The following is a 25,431-nucleotide window of genomic DNA, read 5'->3' as shown; positions in this document are numbered from 1 at the left end:
AGCCAGCTAGCACTGCAGTGCATAAAATGTGGTGAGGAGTTGACAATAGTTTTGAACAAATTAATTTCTTCAAAAATAAAGGAGCAGTTTCACTTACTTAGCTAGCAAATGCAGCTAGCTAGTTTAGCCCACTCATACACCCTGCTCAAATAGAGGGATGTTAGCTAGCTGGCTATGGCTATCCAACACAATACTGGAACTCTTCCAAGTCAAGGTAAGCTTTTGGTTTTACTAATTTATTGCCGCCGGTGTAACTGCTAAATTTCTAACTGACTATATACTATAGTTACTGCATGATTGTAGCAGGTTTACTAACGTCTTAGTTTTATTAGCTATGTTGACTATGACGTTACTTTAGCTAATATGGTGACAACGATGTAGGCTGTGTGTAGCAGTTATGATATGGTTTGGCTTGGAAAGGCACAAAGTCAGCTTTCTCTCATATATGAACACCTGGCTAATAGACCCCGACTATCTCCAACCTATGACCCCTCCCAGGTGGAGGACAGCAGCCCTCTGACCATGCTGGAGGAGGTGACCACGGTTGAGAGCCGGCAGGACGTGGCCATGACCCTGGTCAAGATCTACCTGGGCCAGGGCCTGGTGGTGCCCTTTCTGGACTACCTCAGCACCCGTGAGGTCAACCACACTTGTAAGAGACACTGGCTGGCTTGGGAATTTAACATTGGATAGGAAAGTCATATTTGTGAGCTTTTTTTGAATGCTCTTGTAAAAAACATAGTTATATGACCACTGAATCTCTTGGATGTATGGAAACAAATCCCTGTGAAGCTGTGAACAACCAGGGAGTGTGTAGGTTAAGGTAGTGTACAGTGTGGGAAGGAGCTTTGAGTGTACAGTACAAGTCAAAAGTTTACACGCACCTACTCATTCAAGGGGTTTTCTTTATTTGTACTATTTTCTACATTGTAGAATAACAGTGTAGACATCAAAACTATGAAATAACATATATGGAATCATGTAGTAACCCATTTCTTTTATTTGCAAATCAAAATATATTTTATATTTGAGATTCTTCAAAGTAGCCACCCTTTGCCTTGATGATAGCTTTACACACTTTTGGCATGCTCTCAAACAGCTTCACCTGGAATGCTTTTCCAACAGTCTTGAAGGAGTTCCCACATATGCTGAGCACTTGTTGGCTGCTTTTCCTTCACTCTGCGGTCCAACTCATCCCAAACCAGCTCAATTGGGTTGAGGTCAGGTGATTGTGGAGGCCAGGTCATCTGATGCAGCACTCCATCACTCTCCTTCTTGGTCAAATAGCCCTTGCACAGCCTGGAGGTGTGTTGGGTCATTGTCCTGTTGAAAAACAAATGATAGTTCCATTAAGCGCAAACCAGATGGGATGCTGTGGTAGCCATGCAGGTTAAATGTGCCTTGAATTCTAAATAAATCACAGACAGTGTCACCAACAAAACATCTCCACACCATCACATCTCCTCCTCCATGCTTCACGGTGGGAACCACACATGCGGAAGTCATCCGTTCACCTACTCTGCATATCACAATTACACGGCGGTTGGAACCAAAAATCTAAAATTTGGACTCATCAATCAAAGGACAGATTTCCACCGGTCTAATGTCCATTGCTCGAGTTTCTTGGCCCAAGTAAGTCTCTTCTTATTATTGGTGTCTGTTAGTAGTGGTTTCTTTGCAGCAATTCAACCATGAAGGCCTGATTCACGCAGTCTCCTCTGAACAGTTGATGTTGAGAGGTGTCTGTAACTTGAACTCTGTGAAGCATTTATTTGGGCTGCAATCTGAGGTGCAGTTAACTCTAATGAACTTGTCCTCTGCAGCAGAGGTAACTCTGGGTCTTCCTTTCCTGTGGTGTTCCTCATGAGATCCAGTTTCATCATAGCGCTTGATGGTTTTTGCAACTGCACTTGAAGAAACTTTTTTCAGATAAATTTTAAAGTACTGATGGACTGTGGTTTCTCTTTCCTTATTTGAGCTGTTCTTGCTGTAATATGGACTTGGTCTTTTACCAAATAGGGCTATCTTCTGTATACCACCCCTACCTTGTCACAACACAACTGATTGGCTCAAATGCATTGAGAAGGAAAGAAATTCCACAAATGTACTTTTAACAAGGCATACCTGTTAATTGAAATTCATTCCAGTTGACTACCTCATGAAGCTGGTTGAGAGAATGCCAAGTGTGTGCAACGCTGTCATCAAGGCAAAGGGTGGCTACTTTGAAGAATCTCAAATATAAAATATATTTTGATTTGTTTAACACTTTTTTTGGTTACTACATGATTCCATATGTGTTATTTCATCATTTTGATGTCTTCACTATTATTCTACAATGTAGAAAATAGTAAAAAATAAAGAAAAACCCTTGAATGAGTAGGTGTTTCAACTTTTGACTGGTACTGTATGTGTGCTAGGCAGATTGATTAAGAGCCCAGCTGCTCACCTGCTCTTGTTCCTGCGTATCCCACAGAGGCTCTAAGCGTTGTTGGTATTTAACTCTGATTTGACGCTCTTTCTCTAATCGTAGCAGCAGCCACGGTCGGGCTGTGTGGGCGGGCGGTGCATGCCTGCCAGCACTATATTTATCAGTCCTCCGACAATTATCCACCCTTAAGTCGTTTCACAAGTTCTGCGTGTTCATTAATTATATTTCTGTCTCCACCCGCGTCCCCAGGCTAAGTCATAAGGAGTTTTGTTGTGCTCTGCGTGTTTTCTTCTCTTTCTGTTAGTGTGGCTTGCGATAACAAACAAAGTGCCCAAGTTTCCATAGCAACTCCACACGATCTGAAAGGGAGATCAAAATAGATGTTGGGGAGCAGCAAGACATTAAAGCAGGGCACAAGGACAAATGAGAAAAAAACTACCTTAGAAGTTGTGTGGTGGACCCAAACTTCTAAATATCCTTTATGTCATGAAAGTGCAGGCAGCTCCTCCCTATCTCCTCTCACAAATGACCTTTAGGTATACAACTAAAACACTTTGCCTGGCAACAGGTCATATCCCCATGACTACATCAATGTTCCTCCCTCCAAGGATAAAGGTAACTGTGTAGCAAAGAGGGCCAAAGACAGTCATCTTTGAATACTGAAATTAGAGTAGAGCTAGTATTTGGGTGACCCTCGTAGACCAAGATCAATATCTGGTTCATGACTCCTCTTAGCCCCATACACAGTGGTTTAGAAATATGATGTCACTGAAGTGTATAGCCTGTACTATGTTATAAAGATATGTTAATTTTTTTTATTTACATTCCTCTTCCTTTTCATGTATCCTTCTGACAGCGGATCCAAACACCTTGTTCCGGTCCAACTCTCTAGCTTCTAAAGCCATGGAGCAGTTCATGAAGGTGAGTGGAACTCCAGTATATTCTCATCATGTTGTCTAGGCATGCTCAATCCAACATGTTAGCTGGATTCACTCTTGGCAGTCACACTATGCTCACACCTGTCCCACAGTATATACATGCCAAAGACTTAAATCTAAGAACCACTATTATTCTGAAAAGCTGGTGTTAGCTGGATAAATATAAAATAGCATTGAATGTATGCTTTGTAAATGTGAGGTATTGTGCACTGGCAGGCTGTGGGGATGCTGTACCTTCATGAGGTCCTGAAGCCCATCATTAACCGCATCTTTGAGGAGAAGAAGTACATTGAGCTGGACCCGTGTAAAATTGACCTGAACAGAACCAGGTAAAGAGGAAATACTGGTGTAGAAATACAGATGTAAAAAATGGTTTATGAGATGTAATAGTTTCCTGGATAACAGCACATAACATCTTCACAGTTGACTAGAGACGACAACATCAAGATATGAAAAAGGAATGTAAAAATGGGGGAAGGTTGTTGCCTAGCAACCAGAGAGAACCCCCTAAGATAGGCCCAGTCGGTATTAGATAGAACATCGCGACCCTGCCCGCCTGTGGTGAAAAAAAACCTGTGGTTACCTAGGTTACCCCATTGGTTCACAGCAAAACCTTGATCTTTTTCAAACGCAATTTTCTTGTTGCCTGCTTGTTTTTGTCAATTACAAAACTAGATTTAAGAAAAGTACAACGTGTAAAGATTACTTTTCAACATTGCCTGCTCCCTAGCATTCTCACTACTTAGAAAAATGTAATATTGTAGGGCTTCCCTCATGCCCCTTTTCATGACGATGCTAGCAGCCACTTGAGTGAGTGAGTGCTAGCTAGCGAATCGAACATTAAGCTAGCCAAGACCAACAACACAAACAAACGAACTATACAGCTCCAAGTAGTAAATGGAGTTACAAATGGACTGTACTAAACAAGTTAAATGTCTTACCTGTGATGAAATGTTTTACGTTTAGCCTTCTTGGACACTGCATCCCCACATATCCCACTCTTCCACACTGAACGGGCTGAAGCCAGAGGGCTGAAGCCAGAGGGCTGAAGCCAGAGGGTTCCTCTCGCAGGCTCTATTTCCCTACGTGGGAACATTACGAATCGTGGGTTAGGATTTTTGACCTGGCTGCGTGTACATTGAACGACACAGCAGCTTTTCAGCATGTTTTGTTATTTCTGTATAACAAAAATCGACGACGAAGTTGCCTCTTTTACAATGGGGGTCAATAGGAAAGAATGTTGGTTTTCCCCAATTTGTGGGCGTGGTCGAGGGGAATTCCTTATTATTATGTGAATAGCGCCTGGGACTATGCCCATCTCTAATACCCACCCATCTCCAGTATATACCATCCCTACAGCCCAGACCAGACCTGATATTTACACAGACTGATCCTAAATATCCTCAGACTTAACCTGCTATGTACTGTAACATTATGCTATCTGTCCACATTTGTGCTCATGTCTCCACAGACATCACAACACTGAAGCATCTATTGATTCATGGAATGTCTTGATGTTGTATTGATTTGCACTGTGCACAGACTTCCTAATTAGTGACAATGCTTTTTGTACAAAGCAAAGATCACAGTAATGATCCGACAGACCCTTGCGTGTCAGAGCATCATTGATTTGGCAGTAGACATTTCATTTCAATGTAACACTGACCCCTCTCTTTCTCTCTGGAGGCGTATCTCATTTAAAGGTGCGGCGTCTGAGGCTGAGGTGAGGGAGAGCAGTGTGGAGATGCTGCAGGGCTATCTGTCCAGCATCGTAGAGTCCATCGTTGGGTCAGTTGCACAGTGCCCTCCCGTCATGAGGGTGGCCTTTAAACAGCTGCACAAGAGGGTGGAGGAGCAGTTCCCTGAGCCAGAGAACGAGGTCAGTCTCACCAATAGGTCAATGGTCAAATGCACCTACCAAGGTCACCGAGATGAAGGTGTGTTTTCAATGCTGGATAGAGAATAGACACTGGGATGGTGTCAGTGTTTTTCTTTATTCATATCTCCTGTACTCCTTCCCTACTCACCTTCTCCTCACAGGATGTGAAGTATCTGGCCATCAGTGGATTCTTCTTTCTGCGTTTCTTTGCCCCTGCTATCCTCACACCCAAGCTATTCCACTTGAGGGACCAGCATGCAGATACACGCACCAGCAGGACACTGTTACTGCTGGCCAAGGTACTGTGCCCTTGCACGCACACACACACACACAAACACACATGCCTGCACACACATTCTCAACCAGTGCCACACAGTAAAACCAGCCTGATCACTAGAAATAGACTTCGATTTCTGACATCTGAGAACGTCGATATACACAGAAAAAGAAAAACGATTGGTCAACGCTGGGCGCGAACTTGTGATGCTTGGACCACTGCGCCACTACAATTCACAATACTCGAGCAAGCCATGACAAAAGTTGATAATACTTGATGGTTACAGCGAGTCGTTTTTTCTTTTTTTCTTTTAAGCCTTCCCCAAACCATTCCCATAACCTTAACCCCTCAGAATTAATGCTTTAACTGTCAACAATTGAATTGATTCTGTTCTAATCCTGTAACCCCGCTGAATTAACCCTGTAACCATGCAGAATTAATGTGTCAAAAATAGAAGTTCATCCATAATACGTTGAATTTCGAAGGAAAACTGTGAGATCATGTTGGTAAAACAGTTGTAGAGGATAGAGTTGCTGTCCGTGGTGCTGAAGTCCTGTTGCTATGGGTCCTCTATAGAACATTTTCTATTTTTACCTCTGTGTGCGGCCAGGCTGTGGTTCAAAGCAGAGCTTCGGAGAGGGGCTTCTTCTGCTCCCTTGGCCAGGTGTGTGTGTGTGTGTGTGTGTGTGTGTGTGTGTGTGTGTGTGTGTGTGTGTGTGTGTGTGTGTGTGTGTGTGTGTGTGTGTGTGTGTGTGTGTGTGAGATACTCTGTTACTAAAAGCACAAGTAGCACCTGATCATACTGTGCTTTTCATTTAATACCAGGTTTGATAATGATACTCCTTGTCCATTTGATTGATGGTTATAGTTACATGAGATAGTGATGGGTGAACATGGCTGTTTCTCTGTGTGCTCCAGGCAGTGCAGAGTGTGGGGAATCTGGGCTTGCAGCTGGGCCACGGCAAGGAGCTGTGGATGGAGCCCCTGCATCCCATCATCCTTTGCAGCGTGGCCTCTGTTAAAGACTTCCTGGACAAGCTCATCGACATAGACCAAGATAGTGGTAAGAAGCACCAGCAAGACTGTTTATTCAGTAATGCATAGGGTCAGGAGTTTTTTTGTCACTACGTCACCTGACTAGGGGAAACTCTGGACCCTAGTAGTAATGCATCAGTAGCCTGATGAAGAACAAGCAGGTTACCGTAGAGATAAGGTAGAGCCACTGGAGGGGAACATCAGAACTTGGCTGGGCTCCTGTCCTGGCAGGCTAACCCACCGGGTGCCGGTGTGGCAAGGCCGTTTATTACTGATATCAATAGTAAGAATAGACCCACCGGTGAAATATTAATGGGCAGCTGGGAGCTGATACTGGGGTAACAAGGGAGCGGGGTGGGCTGGGTGTTGGACTGTGCAGCCCTCGCCACCCCTACACACCACACAGATTAGATAGCATGCCCCTTTTTTTCCGTGGTTACGTGTCAGCGACTCTGTTGTTGTGATCTGTCTTATCCCTCTGAAATATCACGTTCCAATCTCCATGTGTCTTCTCAGCCACTGGGCTCTCCCTCAAAGGCCACTTTGACATTTAATGCACACTGGACAACGGCTCATAATAATGGCTGGAACGGAGCAAATGGAATGGCATCAAATACCTGGAAACCATGTGTTTGATGTAATTGATACCATTCCGCTCCAGTCATTACCACGAGCCTGTTCTCCCCAATTAAGGTGCCACCAACCTCCTGTGGTGCTGTACTGTAATTCAACAATATGTATAACAATACTGCTGCAGCTCCACCTTGTGTCCACATTGATAAAAGTATAATTTTGGTTTGCGTGCTCCCCCATATCAGCTGTCTTATTTCTCTCTCTTCCTTTCTCCCATCCTACCTCATCCTCCTTCCACTTATTGTCACTGTTTCTCCTACTCCCTCTCTCCACCCCACCATCCTCTCTCTCTCTGCAGTGTCTGAGGTGCCCCAGAGGGCTGTGTTCTTGCCCTCAGTGACAGTGAAGGAGGGTTATCTCCAGAAGCACAAGGCCGAGGGCCCCCAGCTCCTGTCCCGCTTTGCCTTCAAGAAGCGATACTTCTGGCTGAGCAGTGAGACCCTGTCGTACGCCAAGACTCTGGACCCCTGGCAGGTTTGATCCCAACATACACTCTGTACAGAAACCTATTCATGACCAGCTTTGATAACAGCTCTAATGGTAATTCCTCCACTCTGTTACGTCAGAGAAAGCCGGACAAGAAAACTTTAAGGATCAAAGTCCTCTGAAAGTGACTCATTTATTATAACAAGGTAACAATGTTTCCTCTGGTGATGAATTGGCTCCTGTACCCTTCAAAGGGTGTTTGATCGTCATTCTGCCTCATAAAAAAACCATTTGAATCATCCCTCTGCCTTATTTATTTGTGTTTGGCTCTGTATGAGAACATCGTTAGTGGGGAGGCCATTGTCATGTGATGCCCAGCCTTTTGATAATGAACTTCTCTCATTTGCTTAGCCAGCACAGGACAAGAGTGGGGATGAGAGAGAGAGAGAAAGAGAGAGAGAAAAAGAGAAAAAGAGAGAGAGAGGAGGGGGTAGGAGGTAGAAGGGGGACAAAGAGAGAGGGGGGGCGGGGAGAAACAGAGATAGATAGAGAGTGAGAGAGATGTGGGGAAGAGAGTCAGGCCAGTAAAACGCTGTTCTCTTTGAGCGGGCTCCTTCCTTTGTGTGGCTCGAATAAAGGCTAGGTTAATTGAAGGCTGTGGATATTCATAACAACATTGCAAATCAGACTGTGGACAATATCCCCTCTCCGCCTCGCCGCTCCCACCGTGCTCTAGCCTGAGTGAGGCAGGCTCCCCATGGAAGCAGCTGATTTACACATTAAAGCAGCCGTTCTGCCGGGTTTCTTCCGTCCTGCTCTCTCTCACTTTCTCCGCTTTTTTCCTTCTCTCCACCACTCTTTTCTCTTCTCAGTCCTCTTTCTTTGCTAAATGGTTGCACATCTTGAATTGCATAATAATAAAACATAGGGGAATGATAAAAGCGGATACATACTGTACAGACACTTGAAGCCGGGCCTTTACTCTCCCGAGGAGAAGCTGATACACATAAAATGAATCATTTAGCTATTTGCCTGTATTTATAAGATTACCTACAGAGTAATACAGGAGTGCCACATGGACCTGTGTTTGGATGCTCATACTGTGTTATGTGTGTATCCTGCAGGTGCGTTCCTCCATCCCCATCCAGTGTGTGTGTGTCGTTGAGAGAGTGGATGAGAATGCCTTCCAACAGCAGCATGTGATGCAGGTCGTCACCCAGGACAACGATGGACAGATCCACACCATCTATATCCAGTGCAAGGTACTGACAGACCCCCAGTCACTGACCACACTATTAGAATTGACCCTGGACTGGGTTGACTATGTGGTACTATCTTTGCATCACTGTGATGTTTGAGTGCAGCCTCCCCACTACAAAATGGTGGGCGTTATCAGAGACAGTATAAAAGGTAGAGTCTCTCTGTCTGTCTGTCTGCAGAATGTGAATGAGTTGAACCAGTGGCTGTCAGCCATCAGGAAGGCCAGTATCTACAACGAGCGCATGCTGCCCTCCTTCCACCCGGGGGCGTACCGCAGTGGGAAGTGGACATGCTGCCTACAGGCCAACCGCGCTAGTAATTATAATATTGACCATAATTGAAGCTTTGTTCAAGTGCCACACACTTAACATGTTAGTGCTTTTTTAACTCTTCATAATGATCTTTTTACCTGCCGTTTATGTGCACTGCTCTTACACCAGCCCATAGCTGTTTGCTCCCTCAGATTAAGTAACTCACAGACAGGAAGGAATGTGAATACACTGTATGGCCCCTCTCTCGTTCAGCTTTAGGTTGCAGTCGCACTCACTCTGCAGTGACTCTGGGTGACTGGAGTGATCCACTGGATCCAGACGCAGAGACTCAGACCATCTACAAACAGCTTCTTCAGGGAAGAGACAAACTCAGGTCAGTGGCATACACTTTGATATTAGAACATTTAGAGGCTATGATAAACCTCCTCCAACAGGCAGTGTGCAGGATAATTTCCTTGTCACAAGGGGTCTACATTGCAACACTAGGACTACTCTCTACTCATATTCATTAGAAATAGCCTGTAACCCAGGAACACATAAATGTGGATTGATATGCTCAGCCTCTCTCACACTCGGTCACTACCATGGCAAGGAAATACCATGGTACTGGTGCAAATACTGTGGTATTTTCCTGCCACGGTAGTGACCAAAAAACGTAATAGTACCATGGTATTTTTTTCATTGTACTACCCTTGCAGGAAAATACCGTGGTATTTGCACCAGTACCATGGTATTTTCCTGCCAGTTGTTTCCAAAAAAACATGATAGTACCATGGTATTGAAATGTAAAGTACCATGGTAGTACGATGAAAACAATAACATGGTTTTGTACTAGCAGCATGTAGTGAAACATGAAAGCATGGTAGTTGTTTACAATGTATTATCATGATGGTCTGTGTCCCACCATTTTTCGGGTAAAGTGATGCACTTTGCAATGGCAAAGTGTAGGCCTAGTGTACCCTCTTAAATCCCTTTAGCTCATAGTGAAAAACCACAACACACATTTTTTTATTTTATTTAACCTTTATTTAACTAGGCAAGTTAGTTAAGAACAAGTTCTTATTTACAATGATGGCCTACTCCGGCCGAACCCGGACAACGCTGGGCCAATCGTGCGCCGCCCTATGTGACACCCAATCACGGCCGAATGTGATACAGCCTGGATGATACAGACACATGGTCTAGTAGTGTAGTGTACCCTCTTAAAACCTGGGACCTGGATAGGGTATCGTGAGAAGAATGGAGTCTGACACCTTGAAGATAAGGTTTAAAATAATTAGCTACTTTATCTGGCGCTTTTCAATACAGTTTTCAGTTGTCTCTCTCTCATTCAACTGACTCATTCAACTACTCTAAATACAATTGTAAATAGACAACATACTAAAAAACTATTTGTAAAAAGGTATAGATTATCATCTTACTTCATAAATACATTTTCATCATGTCATTCTCAACATACCACTAACAACAGCAAGTTACAATGTTCGTTGGAGTCCTCTGTCGCCATGACTACGACAGGCTAGCTTGACTGGCGCTAATGTTAGCCGATGTCAGCTTCTATGCTAAAGGACTTTTATGGATTAATTAAACTCCAGTTAACTTGGTCTTTCATATCCTGTGCTTTATGACTTGCTCACCGTGAAGATAAGGTTTCAAATCATTTATCTGCTGCTTCTCTCTTTAGTTTTCAATTGTCTCTCTCATGAAACTGACTCGCTGACTATGGGACAGCATCTATACCATGGTATTATCTAGGTGCATGGCAGTACTATGGTAGTACCATCATACTTCAAGGCTAAAACCATGGTAAATTTCTATGATTCAGACTATACTATGGTATAAGGGAAAGTACCATAGTAGTACCATGGTATCAATGAAAGTAAGGCCAGCCTCTCTCACAAACTCTGTTACACACTATCTAAACATTGATAAACATGTTGATCAGTGTGTTAATGCGAGTGTGCCATGCTGTGCACTGTGCTGTGTTGCACCGTGCCCTGTGCTGTGTGGTTACAGGAAGCAGTATTTGGAGGCTGAGACGACCCCAGAGGAAGAGAAGAGACTGAACTCTGGGCTGCTGTCTGGTGAGACTCTGTCAAAACAGTGCCTTTTTAATATGCAGTTTAAATAGTTGTAACACCTTAGCCCTCAGAGATTGGTTCACTAGACCCTTGTACTATAATTTAATACTATAATTTAAAGCATTCTCCTGCTTTAAATCTAACTCTCCCCCAGATGGAGCAGACAGTAGCGGGCAGCTCCTGATGCACAGGCAGGCTGCAGTGGCTCGGCTGCTGGGGGTGGTTCTGGATCTGGAGCAGGCCCATGCCACCTTCCAGCAGAGGGAAAGAGAGGAGGGAGGCAGCCTCATCCTGACCCCCTAGACGGGCCCTTCCCAGCAGCATGAGCCCGGGCCTGAGGGGGAGAGCAGCTTCCTGCATCAGGCACATCTGTGTAGGAAAGTGATCGCAGAAGGAAGGCAGCGTCTCCCTTCTCCCTGTCATATTGTCTGTTACATGTGATATCAAGAGGAACTTTCTTCTCATCCAGATCACTTCTTCAAAAGACAGAATGTAGAGGATGCCAAGCCCACTCTGCTACGTTCTTTTCCATGGACGTTTGGCATCATACACAGGTTTTCAGCAATCTAGTGACATAACTGATTGCTACATGCCTTGCATGCAGATTGACTGCCACATATTAACTTCTGCTACTCTCACAAAGCTTGGGCTCTTGTCGATTGAGCAGGACACAAACTGTTATGTGGATCAGAGCTGAAGGAGGGGTTGGACATAGTGTGTCATTCGGTGGTACTGCGTTATTGCATGGCTATAATGTAATGCATGCCCTGCATCCAGCGTTTGTGAAATGTGAAGAAAATGATTTTATATTCAATATTATCATACCTTGAAGGAGGACGATTATGCAATCTACTCTAATTTTAGCTGAATTTACCTGAATGTATGCTATTTTGATATTGCTTTTATTGATGTTTTTTACTCTCTAATTGTATATATTTCAGTTGAGAACCGCCACAATGTAGCAGTGAGATTTGGTGTTCATATCCCTGAGGACATTGCGCTGTGAGATGCCTAAGCAAATGTTATTAATACAACGGCACACGCGCCATAATTGCCTGAACAGTCACGTGTTTGCTATTAGGATATTGTTTTCACTGTTGCCATGGACACCTGAGATGAATATTTAGTGAAGCTTGTGTTTGGTACTGTTGCTCTGTGCATGTATGTGGAGTAACTCAAACACAAAGCTGTGGCTTTGATATAATACATATTTGACATATACAGTATAGGGTTCACAGTTGATTAGTTAATTGGTTAACGTGTCTTTGTAGCTGTACTACTGACAATCTTATCCAGTCCATCCAGTGGTGTGTGTTTGCGCTTCTTCTCAGGTGTTTGTATTTTAAGACAGCTGATTTTGAGTGAAGTGTCATACAGTAACTGCAGTGGTCGAAAGTAAAAAAGTAGTCAAAAATATAAATAGTAAAGTAAAGTACAGATACCTAAAAAAAACAAATTAAGAAGCACTTTAATAATTTAAAGTGCTTCTTAATTTGTGTTTTTGAGGTATCTGTACTTTACTATTTATATTTTTGACGACTTTTACTTTCACTTCACTACATTTCTTAAGAAAATAATGTACTTTTTACTCCATACATTTTCTTTGACACCCAAAAAAGTACTCGTTACATTTTGAATGCTTAGCAGGACAGGAAAATAGTCAAATTCACGCACTTATCAGCCGAACATCCCTGGTCATCCCTAGTGCCTCTGATCTGGCGGACTCACTAAACTCACATGCTTGGTTTGTAAATGATGTCTGAGTGTTGGGAGTGTGCCCCTGGCTTTCTGAACAATTTTAAAAAAACAAGAAAATGGAGCCATCTGGTTTGCTTAATATAAGGAATTAGAAATTATTTATACATTTACTTTTGATACTTAAGTATATTTTAAACCAAATACTTTTTGACTTTTACTCAAGTAGAATTTTACTGGGTGACTTTTACTTTTACTTGAGTAATTTTCTATGAAGGTATCTTTACCTTTACTCAAGTATGACAGTTGGGTACTTTTTCCACCACTGAGTAGCTGTCATGCGTTTAATGAAAATTGGACATATTATGTAGATCATTTCTGTTCTACTTCAGTTGGGCTCTCTGTGGAGAGCTTATGATGTTGACTCGTAACAGTATGACCATATCCTGTCTTAGCCATTTCAGCATTGATGTACACTACATGACATTTCATATGCTGTACCTTATATTTTGTATACATTTATGTTTTTCCTCCACAGTTTTGACCAAATTCAGGTTGCTTGTTTCGAGCTAAGCTCAGAGAGATGATGAGTCAGACTCCAAGTGTGTGAGTTGAGTTGCGTGGAATGGTGTGTGCCATTTGAAATGTTTTTCTGTGGAGATGTGGGAGATGTTTCAGATGTCAAACTGTGTTGTCTTTATTTTGGTAGTAGTTTATTTAATTAGTAACAAGGAAGAGTATTTTATTTCGATCAGACTTGTCGATCAAGAGAGAAAAGCCAAACTTATTGGAATGTTACAATTTCACTGTTATCAAATTATCTTTAACTGTTATCCAGATAGATTTTTGACCTATTATTGTAATCTGTTTTGTAAATTGTATTCTCTACATTCCAAATTGTATTTACTATGGCTTGCCATCTTTGGAAGCTTATTTTAGACCACTGTTGTATTCACCAAGCATGCCCTCAATTTCAAATCTGGACAAATATTCATTGTTGCTCGTTGACTTGGTATTTGCTGAAAGAGAGCTGCAATTTTGAAAATGAGCTTCAATTTTAGTGCTTACACAAAGTTACTGCATGTACAAAGTGGGTGGTTACAGATGAGTGGTAACATCCGCTATATTACTGTGAACTGTATTGGAAATATATAAATACACTTCTGCTGTTTAGTTTGAATCTGTGTTTATGCACACAATGGACAACCTTTTCAACTTATAATCAGTCAAGTGTTTTTTGTAACAGGTGTTGGAGGGTCTGGGGACACCTCCTCCAGCTCTTTCAGTAGGTCCCAATTCCCACTAGAGTTAACTGCAGCCCCTGATTGTGTGGTCACAAAGGATCCGTCCTGTGTTACTTATCAAGATAAGGGAGGGTTACTTCAGTGTATTTACTGAATCCCAATTCAGGTCATATCACACAACCCACCACAGTGATACTTTTCCCAGCTGATTCTTACTCTAAGCTCTGTGAACACAGACATCAAATCTCCCAGGATTTAGACCAGGTAAATCATGTGAAATATGAGTCCTTGAAAGTGGCCCGTGAAGTACAAAGTCAGTTTCCCTTCATATTAGATTAATATTTAAGAATATGAGTAAAATGTGTTCGCAGCACATCCCCTTCCTAACCTTATTAAAATGCTAATGAGAGGCACCTGCTATGAGGCAGCAGAGACTCCCTCGTTAACACCCTCATTACATTAGTGACGGAGGTGAGTGATGAGATGAGGGGGGCTCGGCTGGGACAGGGGAGTCTGGGATGTCAGCCCCGGGCCACGACAGACGCTCTAAGCGGCTGTGTCACGGCTATGCTTGTGAGAGGTGCGATGAGCCCCATGACAGACACCACAGGCTGTCCGCATGACCAGCAGGGAGACCTCCCATGACAACCCCACAAGCTGTTCCTCCAGACCTGGAAGGGAGGGGGGAGGATTGGGGTATTTGCTTTAGTATGCGCCACAGTGCCTGCAGACCCAGCCTCCATTTCTTTCACACAGCACCAACATTGAGCAGCCAGTGACAGAAAATGACCATAATGCAACATTTACTGCCGGTGAAAACTGTTACCGCCACACTCCACAGCTCGAGCGAAGCTCGTTTATATCTGCATAACGAGGTGCAGGGCAGCCAGGAGTAGAGGGGGACGAAAAAGCTAAAGGAAGAGGAGGACTTGGTGGCAACGAAAGACAGTAAAGAACGAGAGAAGGTCAAACAAACTACCCTGTTGAGGGCACATTTATTTTTCACATGAAACACACAAACATGCAACAAAATCATCACAATCCAGTAAAGACGGATAGATTAAGAAGCCCTTTAATGTTTTATGTCTCTAATCTTGCCTTTATTTCTATTTCATTTGATTATACATTTCAAATCTCAATTTCTCTTTGTGTGTTGTGTTTTCTTTTTTAAATCGCAATATGTAGTATGTTGCTTCTGATGAGAAATGAAATTTGAATGTTGAACCATAGCCACATGGCTCTCTGACCTTATGTCAGTAAAAAATGGGCACTTAAAATGCAGACGATTACCTCATACATATGGTTACCTTTTCTGTGCAACCTGAAGAGAGAGCGGAGCAGCAAAGCGCTAGCTCATTCTCATCTCTCTCCATCAAACCCTCTTTAGAGGTAAAAACAGACAAGCAGTGGAGTATGGAGCAGTCCACCATGCCACTCCACAGGACACAGCTGGATGACATCTCTAATGACTCAACTGTCACATACAAAATATTTTCTTTGTCAGCAGACTTGCTTAGGTCTTGAGTAACATGCACTTCTATGGTCTATTTTATTGTCTCAACCCCCAAACGTCTACTGTTTCAATATTTTTGGAACTTAAACCAAACATTTTCACACACACATGCACATACGCTCACACACGCAGACCCTCTATCTCACACCTACACAGATTCCCACCAAATTGTTGCAGGCCTATCTGTGTAGACATAAGCACAGTATGCTGTGGAGATTATCAATATGATTGTGAGATAAACTCCCAATGAGAAAGTATCCCTGTTAATGTGTCCTTAAAGTCAGCTTTACTCCATTTCCCACACCTAATTAATATATGCTATGGAAAATCGTATGGAATGTATATTAATTACTAATAGTAATATAACAACGTTACACAGTATGAATGCTCAATTGAAGATATTCAATCTTTTAAAAAATACATCAAAAATATGTGTTCTCCTATATGGAGCATTTGAGCAATAGCCTTGGATAACATCCATTCTCCTGTCCCCAAAACCTCCTGATACTTCTGCTACACATGACATGAGGTACAAATTGCTCGCATATATAATTGCATAAACTCTATTCCTCTGTCCAAAACCAGACAATAAAATGTATGCTCACATTAAAATTTCCCGGTGTACGGACTCCACTGAAAGCATACTGACCTTATGTACACACCTGAAAAGCTGAGGAGGCCTAGACCATGAAATTACAGTTACATACTTAAGCATTTGGAGACTGGAAATGTAAGTCTAGAAATATTAACTGATACAGTACATCAGTTAAAGTACAATGACATGGAAAATAGGGTTGGCCAAGCAAAAACGTTTTATCTGTACAACTTAATGAGTCTCACTTTAAATGGGAAATTCCCTGATAAGACTGGAAGCATTTCTTTCCTGTTTTTCCCCATTTAAGAGAGTGACAAAAAGCATAAAGGTATCAAAACTTGCACAAGGATAAAGAAGAAATTAACAGGCAAAATGACTTGTTTTTCACTCACCAGTTTGGGGTACTGACAGTATCCTCCTCTTGGTTCTATTAGGTTATACATGGTAAATGACACAATTAGAATTCTCATTCTATGGTCAATGAATCATCTGGGGGATAGGGTCGACTACATGCTGCTAAACTCCCCCCAGCCAATAATAAAGAGGGACTGCTGTACTTACTGAATCCCTCAGCGACTCCAATACAGAATCTACATTGACGACAGCAGCAAATTCTAAGACTACTGATAATTTAAGATGCTCATAACATGGCAGACATATTTCAACAGTCCCTGACATACTGGCAAATCACATATGCCAGATTTGACATACAATGCTTTCGGAAAGTATTCAGAGCCCTTGACTTTTTCCATATTCTGTTACGTTACAGCCTTATTCTAAAATGGATCAAAGAAAGAAAAATCCTCAGCACCCCATAATGACAAAGTGAAAACAGGTTTTTAGAAATTTTTGAAAATATATATATATTTTTTAAACACCTTATTTACATAACTATTCAGAACCTTTGCTATGAGACTCGAAATTGAGCTCAGGTGCATCCTGTTTCCATTGATCATCCTTGAGATGTTTCTACAACTTGATTGGAGTCCACCTGTGGTAAATTCAATTGATTTGACATGATTTAGAAAGGCACACACCTGTCTATATAAGGTCCCACAGTTGTTAGTGTATATCAGAGCAAAAACCAAGCCATGAGGTCGAAGTAATTGTCCGTAGAGCTCCAAGACGGGATTGTGTCGAGACACAGATCTGGGGAAGGGTACCAAAACATTTCTGCAGCATTGAAGGTCCCCAAGAACACAGTGGCCACCTTCCAACAGGACAACAACCCTAAGCACACAGCCAAGACAACGCAGGAGTGGCTTCGGGACAAATCTCTGAATGTCCTTGAGTGGCCCAGCCAGAGCCCGGACTTGAACCCGATCAAACATCTCTGGAGGGACCTGAAAATAGCCTAGCAGCAACTCCCCCCATCCAACCTGACAGAGGTTGAGAGGATCTGTAGAGAAGAATGTGAGAAACTCCCCAAATACAGTTGTGCCACGCTTGTAGCATCATACCCAAGAAGACTTGGTGCAATAATCGCTGCCAAAGGTGATTCAACAAAGTACTGAGTAAAGGGTCTGAATACTTATGTAAATGTGATATTTCCTTTTTCTTTATTTTTAATGAATTAGCAAAAACTGTTTTTGCTTTGTCATTATGGGGTATTGTGTTAAGAGAAAGGAAGGAAATGTTTGTTTTCATCAATTTTGGAAGAAGGCTGTAATGTAACAAAATGTGGAAAACGTCAAGGGGTCCGAATACTTTCCGAAGGCACTGTATTCATTTTAATATGTGCCTGTGTGTATAGTGATGTGGGCGGGTAAATGTGAGTGTATATTTTCATATATAGAAGAGTATAAAAATAAATTAAACTTACACCATATGACTCAAATTGAGCATACATGTACATTTAAAGGTAGATCACATCTGCAAATGTATAGATATATATACGTATATTTTTGAAGCAATACAAGACAAGTTTATAAACATAAACATAAAAAACTGCTGAATTTGTAGCCAATACATTTCAAGACATCTTCCTAAAATGAAAGGATTAATTAAAGAAAACTGCTGCCTCAAAGTGCTACGGAAGACTATGATTCAGTCCAAGATATTCAAAAGCATTTAAAGGATCAAAACCCGTGACGTGGGTGGGACACCATAAAACCTCAACATGAATCTCTTAGATTATACCAACATCCCCACTCTTTCAAATTGGTCAGATCCAACTGGAGGAGAGAATTATTCAGCTTAAAGGTTAACTGTTATTTTTGGAAAATAACTCAAATCTTCAAGAACTCTTTAGCTTATGGGCAAATAATCTGTGGGAAGGGAGAGAGGAGGGAGCAAAGGGAGTGGAAATTCCCAGTGCGACATCCGCTTCACATACTGTACTATATAGAACAACTTTCTGAGTGATCCTACTGTAGAATGAGCTCCTCTAGCTGCTGAGGGAAGGGGGAACGCAGCAGCGGCCCGTACATCAGTATCAGACCTAAGAGCCTTCAGAGGAATCAGACAGTATGGGGTAGGTGTTGTCTGCAGCAGAGGCTTATCATGCAACCAGCTCAACAGGAGGGACACCAGAGGCTCGTACATCACAGGCTCTGTGTGTGTGTGTGTGTGTGTGTGTGTGTGTGTGTGTGTGTGTGTGTGTGTGTGTGTGTGTGTGTGTGTGTGTGTGTGTGTGTGTGTGTGTGTGTGTGTGTGTGTGTGTGTGTGTGTGTGTGTGTGTGTGTGTGTGTGTGTGTGTGTGTGTGTGTGGGCCGCTCTGCCTACTCTACTCTATGATGGATCAGAGGAGAGAGTCATTATTTGAAGAGGACATCGCTCTCTGCGAAGCATGTTCTGCTCCTCTGTTCAAGGACTGAGGCGTTCCAGATTGCGCCATGGAAATGTGAAAGTCATTTTCGATTGAGCCGACATATATGGAGTTTACCATGAATGCAGTCTCTGCTAACGTGGGAACATTGTCTTTAAATTTCAATCACGCTGTAGTGCTGAACTACCGCAATACGGATGAAATAAAGCCCTTAGAAAGCCAGAGAGTGTATTAACGCCACAGCACACACACACTAACACACATTCAAACACACACGCAAGTAGGCAAGCACATGTGATGCGAGCGTGATAGATCATTCCAATGCCTGGGCCTCCTCTAAGACAGGCTTATTCACAGAGGTCAACGTCACCAGTGTTTCAACAAAACTAATGAGGTTAACCTTGGATTGGCGCGAGGCTTGCTCGACTGCCTTAGATCTTAGCTTACAGAAGCATACATTTTTTGAACAATCATCTAACTGATCGGTAAGATGCTTGTGTATGGATCTATATCAGGTTAACTTCCAAAGAACCCCTCAGGTTGGCACCCCTGTTAGAATATACATTTACTGTGAGACAGCTGAATCTTCAGATCAACTGACTGTCTCTCTGTCAGAAGGTGCATGTGAACCTTCAACAAACTCAAAGGCCAGTGGCGCCAAGCCTTTGTGAAACGGCCCTGTGTAGCCAATCAGAGATGCCCTCTCTCCTTCCTGAGAATCACATCACCGTCACTGTCCACTCAGATCTACAGACAGTTTTGTTGCAGAAAATCACCAAGCTAAAACTAAGCAAAAGGCCTCACTTTCAAAAGACTCTCACTATCAACCTCATCAGCATATCACAACAAGCTGAACTGTGTAGATTTGGTGTGAATTGGACTGGGAAAGCAATCACGCTTTTACAATTCTGCATATAAAAATTATCCTGAAGATTTCCACACAAATACCAACTACAACTTGAGAAATCACTTCCCTACTCATTAAAAAATACACATCTGATAAAACTAGAACAAACCGGGACAGACATCTAAAGCCTTCAGAGCCCTAGCCAACTGTCTTTGCAAAAAATTCCAGGTGTGCAGTCAACATTAAAATGCAATATCAAATTCTGGGCCACATGGTTTGGTGGTGAGTATAAACAGACATCTCTTTCAATGCTACGATGTCACAGTCTTAAATCTTCTTCAGTACAAAAGAGGAGGTTCAAAATCCAGTCTCAGAGGAATCAATGAACAGTTGATGTGCATCAATGTATAAACCCCACAACCGCCAATACACATTGAGATCAGTTTTCATTCAAATCCTGTCTTTACGTTCCTTTACCCTATCAGGTTGAAATTTTGCCAAAAATACACATGCTCAAGGCATTGACAAAGAGACAGTAGTCAGAAAAGTTTTACAGTTATGTTTAGGTAAATGCAAATAACAGTATAACACAATCGTGATGTTATCATGTCATTTGCTATATTTCCTCCGCTCTCATGGCCACATACAGAATCTGAGGGTCTTTAGGTCTGTTTTGGGTGTGGGAGTAAAATATAGTTATCTTGGCTGCATGTTGCCTCTTCATGCAGAGGCCCACTCTATGTCAGAGAGGAGTATTGTATGGGTGGTGGTCCTCGGTGGCCTCTCTACCCCCCTCAATCCTTCAGGTTGTCCTCTACGACCCCCTGGGCTGACAGCTCTGTCAGGACGTTGTCCAGGTAGTTGGGGTCTGGGTAGCCGTGCCCTGTCAGATTGGAGCCAAACTCTGTCTTGTGGTGGATCTCATTCCACACCACCGTGTCTGACTCGCCCGTGGTGCTGGACGTGTCGATGGTGAAGATGAGGCGGCGGTCCCACGCCATGATCAGGAGCTTCAGGACCTGGGGACAGACAGACAGAGGATGAGAGTCTTGTAGGGAACAGCAGCAGCTTACAGTGCAGTCACCATCTCTGCATAATGTATTTTGGAAAACATGTCCTTCCCATTTCCACACAGACAGTGCTGTAAGTCTTACCTTCCTGCCCTGATCGTTGTCTGGGAGGTAGCAGTGCCGTGGGAAGCCTCTAGCACTGAACTTCTTCCCTGGGTTGGGATGCTCTGTGGCCTGGTGCAAAGGACAAAAACAAAAACAACCCCTCTCTTTCTCTTAACATTCAGTCAGAGGGAAATGTCAAACGTGCCCCTGGGATGAACTTTTATACTAGTGGTCATACTAGTTTATTTGACTCTATCAAATCATTCATTTTGGGGGGCACTGCCAAAACCTTTTTACTTGTCATTAAGAAACATGTTCTTTATACCAGTTGTATAGCAAACAAGTAACTGCCATGCTCTGTGATGCAGGTGATATGTGTTGACATGACACACCATAGTCATTGTACTCTACTCTACTTCATAATGCACTGTATCATTACTATTTCATGACTTTCTTCCACAGAGTACAGCTGTCAGTGAAGATGTGTTTCAAGGGGGAAGTGAGGAGGGTCAGTGGTGTGGTGGGACACTGTGAGTGGGCTGTGGTGTGTTGGGGCACTGTGAGTGAGCTGTGGTGTGTTGGGGCACTGTGAGTGGGCTGTGGTGTGATGGGGCACTGTGAGTGGGCTGTGGTGTGTTGGGGCACTGTGAGTGGGCTGTGGTGTGGTGGGACACTGTGAGTGGGCTGTGGTGTGTTGGGGCACTGTGAGTGGGCTGTGGTGTGTTGGGGCACTGTGAGTGGGCTGTGGTGTGGTGGGACACTGTGAGTGGGCTGTGGTGTGTTGGGGCACTGTGAGTGGGCTGTGGTGTGTTGGGGCACTGTGAGTGGGCTGTGGTGTGTTGGGGCACTGTGAGTGGGCTGTGGTGTGGTGGGACACTGTGAGTGGGCTGTGGTGTGTTGGGGCACTGTGAGTGGGCTGTGGTGTGTTGGGGCACTGTGAGTGAGCTGTGGTGTGTTGGGGCACTGTGAGTGGGCTGTGGTGTGATGGGGCACTGTGAGTGGGCTGTGGTGTGTTGGGGCACTGTGAGTGGGCTGTGGTGTGGTGGGACACTGTGAGTGGGCTGTGGTGTGTTGGGGCACTGTGAGTGGGCTGTGGTGTGTTGGGGCACTGTGAGTGGGCTGTGGTGTGGTGGGACACTGTGAGTGGGCTGTGGTGTGTTGGGGCACTGTGAGTGGGCTGTGGTGTGTTGGGGCACTGTGAGTGGGCTGTGGTGTGGTGGGACACTGTGAGTGGGCTGTGGTGTGTTGGGGCACTGTGAGTGGGCTGTGGTGTGATGGGGCACTGTGAGTGGGCTGTGGTGTGTTGGGGCACTGTGAGTGGGCTGTGGTGTGTTGGGGCACTGTGAGTGGGCTGTGGTGTGTTGGGGCACTGTGAGTGGGCTGTGGTGTGTTGGGGCACTGTGAGTGGGCTGTGGTGTGTTGGGGCACTGTGAGTGGGCTGTGGTGTGTTGGGGCACTGTGAGTGGGCTGTGGTGTGTTGGGGCACTGTGAGTGGGCTGTGGTGTGTTGGGGCACTGTGAGTGGGCTGTGGTGTGTTGGGGCACTGTGAGTGGGCTGTGGTGTGTTGGGGCACTGTGAGTGGGCTGTGGTGTGTTGGGGCACTGTGAGTGGGCTGTGGTGTGTTGGGGCACTGTGAGTGGGCTGTGGTGTGTTGGGGCACTGTGAGTGGGCTGTGGTGTGATGGGGCACTGTGAGTGGGCTGTGGTGTGTTGTGCTGCTGCAGTGTGGAGGGCAGAGGACAGACAGACATAGTCTTCCTCCACCCTCCCCAGGGAGGCTAAGCCTGCTCTTCTGAAAATAAAGGTCATTGACTCTACTAAAGCTCCGCTCTGCAGTCAGGATGAAATATGCAGCCATCTTCCCTCCTCTCGACCGCCCCCGCCCACTGCAAAGAGAGGAGGTGAATCGTTCTCTCTCTCTTTACAAGGATGCAGTCACGCGGCTTTGGGACACTTCAACCCCCTCAGCAACACTAAGCACGTAGTCAAATACCCTCTGAAGCATCCTCATGTCAGACACAGCAGTCTTATACCAACGTAGATGGAAGAGAATAGACCTAGGAAGGAGAACCAGTGGATGAGTGGACGTGGGAGTGTGGCGGATATATGGGTGGCACGTCGTGAGTTGTGCATACCTGTATGCCAGCAGGAATGTCATAGACGATGCGGATGGTCTTGGCCTCCAGGTAGCCGGGCAGGCAGTGGGGGATGACATGGTAGTCCATCTTCCCAGGGGGCTGTGTGCCGGTCTTCTCCCCATAGATAGCCTTACAAGTGGGGCACTGCAGACTGCCATCCTGGACAGGGACACATTCAATGTTCAATATTCAAACTAATCTAATCAAACAAATGGAATCTAATCTAGAGTGACTTCATGGACCCAGAACCACCTTCTGTACTAAATTGACTTTTAATAAAACAAGTGATTGTCATTTTGTTTCATGGTTATGCATTAAAATGAGCATGAACTGTGTTTGGCAGAGTAAGGCCTGCTTCTGAATTAGTTTGATCTCAATCTAGTCTAATCTAATCTCATCTAATCGAATGATATCAAAGTATAACACCACATCAAATGGGATGTGTAATTTCACCCGCTATTATACAATATCATATTACGATATGGTATCATTGATACCATAACAAGCGCTGGCGCGAATGCCCTTTCTCACCTTGTTGCCATTGTTGTACATGGCCACCAGGCACAGCAGATGGTAAATGTGCCCACACTTGCCAAGCTTGCCCACCATTTCTGGCTTTATGCCCTTGTGCTGCAGGACACCCTCGTAGCCCGATGACATCACCAGCCTCTCCATGCAGATGGTGCAGTCCTGGGAAGGGAAAGTGAGTGGGCACCAGTTACTGTATCTGACTGCAGGGTTGGGATGCATAGCAATGATACACTGTACAGTATATTGATTTCAAACCGTATTAAAGTGTGTCACCTAGGACTCTCCTTACCTCATCAGGGGCTACCTTCACTTTCTCCGTGTATCTCCGCACCACATCCTCTGGGTTTTTCCCTAGCAATAAAACACAACATTGAAAGCATATGGTTAAAAGGAAAACATGACTAGATAGATCTGCATAAGGAGAAGTGAATCCTGTCTATTTGACTACTAAGTAAACCTAGTGACTGGTCTGGTTCTTAAGTACCATAGCCCTACTTGATTATGATGAGACAGACCAGTCCAATAAGAGAGTATGATTAATACTGGGTGTGATGTTGAAGAGGAGGTCACCTTCAAAGTGACACAGAACAATGAGCCATCACCCACACACTAAACTAATCCCAGTGTGAAACCAAGCTAGTATGGCTGACAGAGCTCACCCACAGCTTACACCTCTAACACGCTTACAGGCGGGCACTCTTCCCCCAACACTTTTGTTTGCTCATTTGGGGAACAGAGAGAGGGAGAGAGAGAAAGGGGAAAGGAGGAAGAGAAGGAAAGAGACAGAGAAGCGAGATAGATGAGAAAACGTGATGGAGAGAGATAGATAGATAGATATAGAGGGAGAGATATAGAGAGAGAGATATAGAGAGAGAGATATAGAGAGAGATAGAGAGAGAGAGAGATATAGAGGGAGAGATATAGAGAGAGGGATATAGAGAGAGAGATATAGAGGGAGAGATACAGCGAGAGAGATACAGAGGGAGAGATACAGAGGGAGAGATATAGAGAGAGAGATAGAGAGAGAGAGATATAGAGGGAGAGATATAGAGAGATATATATATATAGAGAGCGATATAGAGGGAGAGATATAGAGAGATATATAGAGGGAGAGATATAGAGAGAGATATAGAGGGAGATATATAGAGAGAGAGATATAGAGGGAGAGATATAGAGAGATATAGAGAGAGATATAGAGGGAGAGATATAGAGGGAGAGATATAGAGAGAGAGATAGAGAGAGAGAGATATAGAGGGAGAGATATAGAGAGAGATATATATATAGAGAGAGATATAGAGGGAGAGATATAGAGATAAGAGATAGATATATAGAGGGAGAGATATAGAGGGAGAGATATAGAGAGAGAGATATATAGAGAGATATAGAGAGAGATATAGAGGGAGAGATATATAGAGAGAGAGATATAGAGGGAGAGATATATATATATATAAAGAGAGATATATATAGAGAGAGATATAGAGAGAGAGATATAGAGAGAGAGATATAGCGAGAGAGATATAGAGGGAGAGATATGGAGAAGGACTGCATTATGTATTTTCCGGCATTGCCTTTTTGATGGTTTCATTTGCTAGATCAAAGGCCTCTCTGGCCTCCTTTACAGCGGCAGCCGGAACAGGATATCCCTAAATCTCTTTCCCTCTCTGCCTCGCTCCATGGGGGCTATGCTGCATCAATGCAGGCACAATTGGCTGCAACCCATCTATCAATCCGTGGTGTCCTCCCGTCCCAATGCCCCCG

At 43.8% G+C, this 25,431-nt stretch overlaps 2 protein-coding genes across 5 annotated transcripts in view; one reads left to right on the top strand and one right to left on the bottom strand.

Annotated features, from left to right (window-relative positions):
* LOC139545522 (rasGAP-activating-like protein 1) overlaps window positions 1-14,097 on the top strand; it is a 62,294-nt gene extending 48,197 nt beyond the window's left edge. Inside the window, exons 10-21 of the mRNA XM_071353400.1 lie at window positions 499-652; window positions 3,285-3,349; window positions 3,583-3,695; window positions 5,053-5,245; window positions 5,407-5,544; window positions 6,441-6,585; window positions 7,489-7,664; window positions 8,741-8,878; window positions 9,056-9,191; window positions 9,401-9,521; window positions 11,165-11,232; window positions 11,384-14,097. Of these exons, the coding sequence (XP_071209501.1) occupies window positions 499-652; window positions 3,285-3,349; window positions 3,583-3,695; window positions 5,053-5,245; window positions 5,407-5,544; window positions 6,441-6,585; window positions 7,489-7,664; window positions 8,741-8,878; window positions 9,056-9,191; window positions 9,401-9,521; window positions 11,165-11,232; window positions 11,384-11,532 (1,596 nt within the window). The 3' untranslated portion in view covers window positions 11,533-14,097. The remainder of the gene's footprint in view (window positions 1-498; window positions 653-3,284; window positions 3,350-3,582; window positions 3,696-5,052; window positions 5,246-5,406; window positions 5,545-6,440; window positions 6,586-7,488; window positions 7,665-8,740; window positions 8,879-9,055; window positions 9,192-9,400; window positions 9,522-11,164; window positions 11,233-11,383) is intronic.
* Window positions 14,098-15,129: 1,032 nt separating this feature from the next.
* Window positions 15,130-25,431, bottom strand: part of LOC139545523 (E3 ubiquitin-protein ligase DTX1-like) — a 62,878-nt gene continuing 52,576 nt past the window's right edge. For 3 of the 4 annotated variants that reach the window (XM_071353402.1, XM_071353401.1, XM_071353403.1), the window contains 5 exons: window positions 23,963-24,024; window positions 23,674-23,832; window positions 23,140-23,301; window positions 21,045-21,134; window positions 15,130-20,909 (listed from right to left, as the gene is read on the bottom strand). In XM_071353402.1, the coding sequence (XP_071209503.1) occupies window positions 20,685-20,909; window positions 21,045-21,134; window positions 23,140-23,301; window positions 23,674-23,832; window positions 23,963-24,024 (698 nt within the window). In that variant the 3' untranslated portion in view covers window positions 15,130-20,684. Of the gene's footprint in view, window positions 20,910-21,044; window positions 21,135-22,565; window positions 23,062-23,139; window positions 23,302-23,673; window positions 23,833-23,962; window positions 24,025-25,431 lie in introns of those variants that run through there. The other variant, XM_071353405.1, reaches the window with a different exon arrangement.

The sequence above is a fragment of the Salvelinus alpinus genome, chromosome 19 (genome assembly GCF_045679555.1).
Source record: "Salvelinus alpinus chromosome 19, SLU_Salpinus.1, whole genome shotgun sequence".
In the NCBI taxonomy this organism is placed as follows: domain Eukaryota; kingdom Metazoa; phylum Chordata; class Actinopteri; order Salmoniformes; family Salmonidae; genus Salvelinus; species Salvelinus alpinus.
Note: the sequence above shows the minus strand (reverse complement) of the source record. Positions and strands in the feature narration are given on the sequence as shown.